The 8,047-nt window shown below is 49.8% G+C and overlaps 1 protein-coding gene across 1 annotated transcript in view; it reads left to right on the top strand.

The window, feature by feature from the left end:
- The first annotated feature begins 1,129 nt into the window (after positions 1 to 1,129).
- ATP6V1B1 (ATPase H+ transporting V1 subunit B1) overlaps positions 1,130 to 8,047 on the top strand; it is an 82,155-nt gene continuing 75,237 nt past the window's right edge. The window contains exon 1 of the mRNA XM_067468368.1: positions 1,130 to 1,241. Coding sequence (XP_067324469.1) covers positions 1,130 to 1,241 — 112 coding nt within the window. The remainder of the gene's footprint in view (positions 1,242 to 8,047) is intronic.

The raw sequence follows: 8,047 nt of genomic DNA, 5'->3' as shown, positions 1-8,047 counted from the left end.
CCGAAAGACAGTTGCATCTGTCAAGTGGGAAAATAAGGTACCACCTTAAAGTGTGGGGAGGCTAAATTAACTGATTTATGAGGCCATAAAGAAGACTCCAGCAAAGCATTCCAGCGGGGAAGCATGCGGGGAATGCGGAAGTGCTTCATCAGCATCGCAGATGGACGAGGAAAGCGACAGCTTCCCTGGTGGCCAGAAAAAAGTTAAATAGCCTCTGCGTATGTCTGTATATGTTGTATGTCAAAATTGGCATTGAATGTTTGCCATATATGTGTACATTGTAATCCGCCCTGAGTCCCTTGCAGGGTGAGGAGAAGGGTGGAAGAGAAAAGCTGTAAATAAATAAGTAAATAAATAAAACAACTGCAACAGCAACAATGATAACAATCTCCATCAGCCCTCCATCCATCTCTATACACCACACTGTTGTCAACATCCAGCACATGATGATCCAGCACAAGGAAGGAGATTCCATCTGAACATGAGGAAGAACTTCCTGACTGTGAGAGCAGTGAAACTGTGAGAGCATTCAGCAGTGGAACTCTCTGCCCCGGAGGGATTGTGGTGGAGGCTCCTTCTTTCGAAGCTTTTAAACAGAGGCTGGATGGCCATCTGTCAGGGGTGCTTTGAATGCAATATTCCTGCTTCTTTGCAGAGGTTGGACTGGATGGTGGCCCAGGAGGTCTCTTCCAACTCTAGGATTCTATGATTCTATGATTCTATGATGATGATGATGTTTATTTATACCCCACTTTTTCTTTCTGGAAAGAGACTCAAAGTGTCTTTGTGGTTCACTTGTGGTTCAGGGGATGATGGGACGTGCAGTTCCCTTTACACCAAGGAAACCAAAACAAGGCAGTTGCAAGGGTTTATTTGGTAAACAGAATGAGCATTGAGAGCATTCCTGATTGCTGCAGCATGCTTTGGCAATGGTACACAACCCTTGCAGGAAACTAGATCTTTCCAGCTCCCGGGCCCAAGAGTTTACAGACAACAATGCTTCCCCCAAGATGCATACACAGAGACTCAGAAGAGGGCAGGGCAAAGCCAACTGGGGTGGGTCATTTGGCCCTGGCATAAAAGCCCCTTTGGCCCGGCTCCATTCTGCCTCCGGAACCCTTGCAAGGCGATGGCAACCAAGGTGGAGATCCGCATCAATGGCCACCCCCCGGGGGCACTGGCCGGGGCCAGGGAGCAGATGCTGGCGGCCACCAGGGACTACATCTCCCACCCAAGGCTCAGTAAGTGTCGGGGAGGGTGGGCTGCCTCGCCTCTTCCTGAGACGTTGCACTCTGTTGGCGCAACCTGGACCCTTGGGCAGGAGAAGGATGTTGCTCTGTGGAAAGGCAAAATGTTGTGCCATTTCTGTCCCCCAAGGGTGCATCTGCACTGCAGAATGAATGCAGTTTGACACTGGGTCAATGCTAGTGATATCGAGCTGCGTCACTAGGGAAGCCCGGGATCTATAGTTTGGTAAGCAGAGGAACTCTTTGGCAGAGGGACTCTTTGGCAGAGGAGGCTAAAGTAAATGATAGTTGTTTATTTATTTATTTACAGCTTTTCTTTTCCGTCCTTCTCCTCACCCCACAGGGGACTCAGGGCAGATTACAGTGTACACTAGCAAACATTCAATGCCAATTTTGACATACAACATATGCAGACATACACAGAGGCTATTTAACTTTTTCTCGCTTTCCTCGTCCATCTGCGACGCTGATGAAGCACTTCCGCATTCCCCGCATGCTTCCCCGCTGGAATGCTTTGCTGGAGTCTTCTTTATGGCCTCATAAATCAGTTAATTTAGCCTCCCCACACTTTAAGGTGGTACCTAATTTTCCAACTTGACAGATGCAACTGCCTTTCAGGTTGCAAAGGTCGACAACAGGCTACACAATTGGTTGGAAACCCACTCCAACCCGGGCTGAGGAAGCACTTCCGCATTCCCTGCATGCTTCCCCGCTGGAATGCTTGCTGGAGTCTTTTTTATGGCCTCATAAATTAGTTAATTTAGCCTCCCCACACTTTAAGGTGGTACCTAATTTTCCTACTTGACAGATGCAACTGTCTTTCGGGTTGCAAAGGTCGACAACAGGCTACCCAATTGGTTGGAAACCCACTCCAACCCGGGCTGGCTTCGAACTCATGACCTTTTGGTCAGAGTGATCTTAATGCAGCTGACACTCAGCCAGCTGCACCACAATCCCGGTGTTGTTGTTGTTATATTTCGTTTACACCCCGCCCTTCTCACCCCAGTGAGGGACTCAGGGCGGCTTACAGTCAATGGCATACAATGCCGCATTAAACCTACAGTAATAAACATGACATAATAATTGAACGATTCAAATATAAATACAATAAAAAAGCTTAAAAGTAAACATTCAATCCCAACCAAAGTGGGCTGATGGAATAAGTGGCCAGAAGCAACAGGTGAGGTGGGGGAAACCTGAAAATGAGCCCCTGCACAGGTGTTCTAGTGGACGGCCATGGAGGCACCCGCACAGGTGTTTCGGCAACAGGATAATGGGTGGTGTGGCCATTAAAGTAGCCGTGTGGTGAGGCTGCGAGGGCCATGTTCTCTCCTTGGAGACTGCTGAGTCAGCTGGCTGGAATGAGGGCGTGGCTGCAGGTCTCCTTGTGAGTAAGTCCAGGGCTGAGCAGGGAGCAAAGCTGGATGACAATACTCTCCTGCAGCAGAGCCCCACAAATCTTGGTTCCCTGGACTCCATACCACTGAGCCACAGTGGCTCAAGTGGGGCCCATCTCCATTCATTCCACAGTGTAGTTGCACCCTGAGAAGGCAAAAGACCTTGCAAAACTACATCTCCCAGGGCTCCATCTCATTGATCCATGGCAGTTCAAGGGGCCTCAAACTGCATTCATTCCACAATGTAGAACCACATTTCTTGCATTGGAGTAACTTTGAACTTCAGCTGGGTTGAAGCAGACCTGGGGAAAGGGGCAGTTCGCATGAATGCAAAATGGAAGCGCTTTAGGAGAGATGGAGAAGGATGGGAATGAATATATTAGTCCTAACCTTAGGGCAAGATGGGTGGATGGCATCCTTGAAGTGACTATACTGACCTTGAAGGAGCTGGGGGTGGTGACGGCCGACAGGGAGCTCTGGCATGGGCTGGTCCATGAGGTCACGAAGAGTCGGAGACGACTGAACGAATGAACAACAACAACAACAACCTTAGAATGTCAGAGCTGTGAGAGCCGTTCAGCAGTGGAACTCTCTGCCTTCCCCGGAGGGAGTGTGGTGGAGGCTCCTTCTTTGGAAGCTTTGAAACAGAGGCTGGATGGCCATCTGTCAGGGGTGATTTGAATGCAATATTCCTGCTTCTTGGCAGAATGGGGTTGGACTGGATGGCCCATGAGGTCTCTTCCAACTCTTAGATTCTATGATTCTATGATTCATATAAATACAGCAGTACCAAGGGAAACTGGGCCCAATCTTGGAAAATCAAATGCTTGGTGCTTGTTGTGGAGGAATCCTGTGATTTCAAGGGAAGGGAGAAATCATACTTGAAATTGTATAGACCCCAAGGTGCTGGACTTTGTTGTCAAAAGACTTCACTTCCTTCCTATTAACTCAGAATAAGGGAAAAAAAGGAAAAGGGAACCGAACCTGACCAGGGAAATCCCACGAGAAAGAGCTTTGTGGTTGCCCAGCCGCTCAAATCCGGTCATCTTTCTGTCTCAAGGGCAAAAGGGGAGTGGCTTGCTTTCTTCTTGCAGGATGAGCTCAAAAGGAAAAGGCATCACCCCTTCTTGGCAGGGGGTTGGACTGGATGGCCCATGAGGTCTCTTCCAACTCTTTGATTCTATGATTCTGTGATTCTATGATCAGCTTGGTAGTCCCTGGTGTGATGTATACTTCCCTTGGTTTTGTGCTTTGCGTGATCTTGAAGTTGTTTCTGAACTCTGGTGGCCCTCAAGGGAACCCATCAAAGGGGTTTCTTGGCCAGATTGACTCAGAGGGGGATTGCCTTTGCTGTCTTCCGAGGCTGAGAGAATGTGGCTTCTCCCACCCATCTCCCAGAGTCCTAGGGTGCATCTGCATTGTGAAATTAGCACACTTTGACACCCCACTGCATTCGTTCCATGGTGCAGAAACACCCTGATATCCATCCCTTTGGATCCCAGCAATGCCTTTGATTCTTGCAGCCTTGATGCCACTTGGCCAAACGTCTCCAGGTTTTTACTTGTGTCCTTTGAGGAGGAGGAAGGGGCGAGGCTTGTTCTCTGCTGCTACAAACACAATGGAGCCATGGATTCCAAGGGCAGGAAATGAGATTCCATCTGAACATTACGAAGAGCTTCCTGGGGTTGGACTGGATGGCCTTTGGGGGACCCTTCCAAGCCTAGGACTCTAGGTACATGTGTGCACCCAATGTGGCCGCAGCGCAGGTGTTCCTCTTTCCCCTTGAAGGAATCCCCAGGTGACCTTGGCCAAGGCCCGCCCTCCAAGGCTTTCTTCAACCTCTTTGGGTTTCCTTCAGTTCCAGCTGGCCAAGCCCTGGCTCCACCGCCGCCCTGCCTGGACCCGCTCGCTCCGGTTCTCTCCCAGAGCTTTGTTATGAACCAAAACAACCCCAAGGAGCAGAGCCTTCAGATCACAACGCAGGAGAGAGGGTTGTGGTGTTTTTCCACAAATGCAGTGTGTCCCAGTTGCTTCCTGAACTTTGCATTTGGAGCAGATGAATGAAGCCAAGCCTTGGCTCCTGCACTGCGCTGCTCTTATTTCACTCTGCTGTTGCTTCTTGCCATAACTTTGGATGCATCTACACACTGGAGAATGAATGCAGTCTGATGCCACTTTCACTACCACTGCTCAATGCTATGGAATCACAGGATGTGCAGTTTTACAAGGTCATGAGCCTATAGCAATTGTCTTTTAAAACAGGACGTGCTCTTTGTGCCCAGCGGGATGCCGGGGTGCCTCGGCTGAGAGGCCCTATGGATTTTCCTAAACAAAGTCTTTAGAAACTTGGAAAGTTCTTTATTATTGCTTAGATCTTCAACAAAACACACAAACTTGCCCACAAAGGACAGGCAGCTTGCTTCGTGAACTATTTCGTTCTTTTACAAGGAAAACCCCTCCCTGGGCAGTCTCTCTTTAGGCTGGCTGGCGTGGGGCCTTACTCCCGGTTCCAATTTGCTTTTTGGGTACCTGAGTAAAACTTACCAGCCAAAACTTTAGAGATTTTCCAGTTGGAGACCTTTGGATCTATAAAACACTTTTCTTCAGAAGCTTTAGGGCTGTCTTCCCCAGAGGCTTGTAGAGCTGTGAGGCTGTAAATTCCCCAGCCAGAGCTTTGAGAACTGTCTTCCCCAAAAGCTTTGGGACTATTTCCCCCCGGAGCTTTGTAAGAAACGGAGCTTCTCTACAGGTGGGAAAAGCTCTCACGTCCTGCAACTGAGCTTCTAAACTGTAAGACTGAACTAAACACTTTCTTTTCCCTCCCAGAACCCTGGGGAAAGGGGCGGAACTAAAGAATGTAACGATGATAGGCAGGTGGCTGGCCCTATGGCTGCAGCCTGGGAGGAACCACCCCACTGCAAAATGCATGGCCAAAACAAACACATGCATAGAAAGGAAATTTAGGCTTCTGGTACAGCTGTACCAGCACAAGCCTTCACTGCCAGTTAGTGCTGGTTCCTCACCAAACTACAACTTCCAGGATTCCACAGCATTCTCTGGTCAGATCTTTTAACCTGGAAGCACACTGTGTCCAATTCTGGGCCTCACAGTTTTAGAAAGAGATTGACTCTAAGCTGGAAGTTGGACAGAGGAATATAATAAATAATAATGATGATGTTTTATTTGTATCTCACTATCATCTCCCCAAGGGGACTCGGGGTGGCCGGCAAAAGTGCTCAACCGTAGAATCCTAGAATCCTAGAGTTGGAAGAGACCTGGGGGGGCATCATCCAGTCCAGCCCCATTCTGCCAAGAAGCAGGAATATTGCATTCAAATCACCCCCGACAGATGGCCATCCAGCCTCTGCTTAAAAGCTTCCAAAGAAGGAGCCTCCACCACACTCCCTCCGGGGCAGAGAGTTCCACTGCTGAACGGCTCTCACAGTCAGGAATCCTAGAGTGGGAAGAGACCTCTTGGGCCATCATCCAGTCCAACCCCATTCTGCCAGGAAGCAGGAATATTGCATTCAAATCACCCCTGACAGATGGCCATCCAACCTCTGCTTAAAAGCTTCCAAAGAAGGAGCCTCCACCACACTCCCTCCGGGGCAGAGAGTTCCACTGCTGAACGGCTCTCACAGTCAGGAATCATAGAATCAAAGAGTTGGAAGAGACCTCCTGGGCCCTCATCCAGTCCAACCCCATTCTGCCAAGAAGCAGGAATATTGCATTCAAATCACCCCCGACAGATGGCCATCCAGCCTCTGCTTCAAAGCCTCCAAAGAAGGAGCTTCCACCACACTCCGGGGCAGAGAGTTCCACTGCTGAACGGCTCTCACAGTCAGGAAGTTGCAGGCATATAGGACAGCAAGTGCATACGAAAAATAGCACAATAGCAAAAACACGTAAACAGATTATACAAAACATGGAAGAGGGTGACCAAACGGACCAAAGGTTTGCAGACCATGAATCTCTAGGAGGAGCGCCTTTAAAAGGTGGGCCTGCTTGAGAGGAGCCAGGGATCAATAAGTGAAGGGGTGTCATAAGGAAGAGGGAGCAGGCTTGTTTTCTGCAGCCCTGAAAACTAGGACTCGGAGCAACGACAGGAAAGGAGATTCCACATGAACATTAGGAAGAACTTTCTGACTGCAAGGAGAGCTGTTCAGCAGTGGAACTCCCAGAGGAGTGCGACTAAAATGATGAAGGGTCTGGAGAACAAGCCCTATGAGGAGCGGCTTAAGGAGCTGGTTGTGTTTAGCCTGAAGAAGAGAAGGATGAGAGGAGACATGATGAGGGCCATGGATAAATATGTGAGAGGAAGCCACAGGGAGGAGGGAGCAGATCATGGGTCCGGAGAACAAGCCCTATGAGGAGCGGCTTAAAGAGCTGGGTGTGTTTAGCCTGAAGAAGAGAAGGCTGAGAGGAGACATGATGAGGGCCATGGATAAATATGTGAGAGGAAGCCACAGGGAGGAGGGAGCAGATCTGGGGTCTGGAGAACAAGCCCTATGAGGAGCGGCTTAAAGAGCTGGGTGTGTTTAGCCTGAAGAAGAGAGGGATGAGAGGAGACATGATGAGGGCCATGGATAAATATGTGAGAGGAAGCCACAGGGAGGAGGGAGCAGATCAGGGGTCTGGAGAACAAGCCCTATGAGGAGCGGCTTAAGGAGCTGGGCATGTTTAGCCTGAAGAAGAGAAGGCTGAGAGGGGATATGATGAGAGCCATGGATAAATATGTGAGAGGAAGCCACAGGGAGGAGGGAGCAGATCAGGGGTCTGGAGAACAAGCCCTATGAGGAGTGGCTTAAGGAGCTGGGCATGTTTAGCCTGCAGAAGAGAAGGCTGAGAGGAGGGCCATGTATAAATATGTGAGAGGAAGCCACAGGGAGGAGGAGGAGGGAGCAAGCTTGTTTTCTGCTTCCCTGGAGACTAGGACGCAAGGGAACAATGGCTTCAAACTACAAGAGAGGAGATTCCACCTGAACATGAGGAAGAACTTCCTGACTGTGAGACCCGTTCAGCAGTGGAACTCTCTGTCCCAGAGTGTGGTGGAGGCTCCTTTCTTGGAGGCCGGGTGGCCATCTGCTGGGAGTGCTTCGATTGTGCTTTACTGGCATGGAAGAAGGGGATTGGACTAGATGGCACAATGTGGTCTCTTCCAACACTATTATTCTATGAGTCTTTGAAGGTTAATTCGGAAAGGCACACGACGACAACAGACACAAGGGTAGCACAACAGTCTCTGGATTGTAGAGACAAGAGAAGGGGGAGCAGAGCCAGGCTGGTGCTTTCCTGGATGGAGCCCCTTTCCACTCCCCCCATCCCCATAAGTAACCCCAGAGGGGTCCCAGGGGCAGCCCTTCCTCCTCCTCCTCCTCCCCCCCTTCCTCCGTTCCAGGCGCG

Source organism: Anolis sagrei, chromosome 5 (genome assembly GCF_037176765.1).
Source record: "Anolis sagrei isolate rAnoSag1 chromosome 5, rAnoSag1.mat, whole genome shotgun sequence".
NCBI classification, from domain to species: domain Eukaryota; kingdom Metazoa; phylum Chordata; class Lepidosauria; order Squamata; family Dactyloidae; genus Anolis; species Anolis sagrei.
Note: the sequence above shows the minus strand (reverse complement) of the source record. Positions and strands in the feature narration are given on the sequence as shown.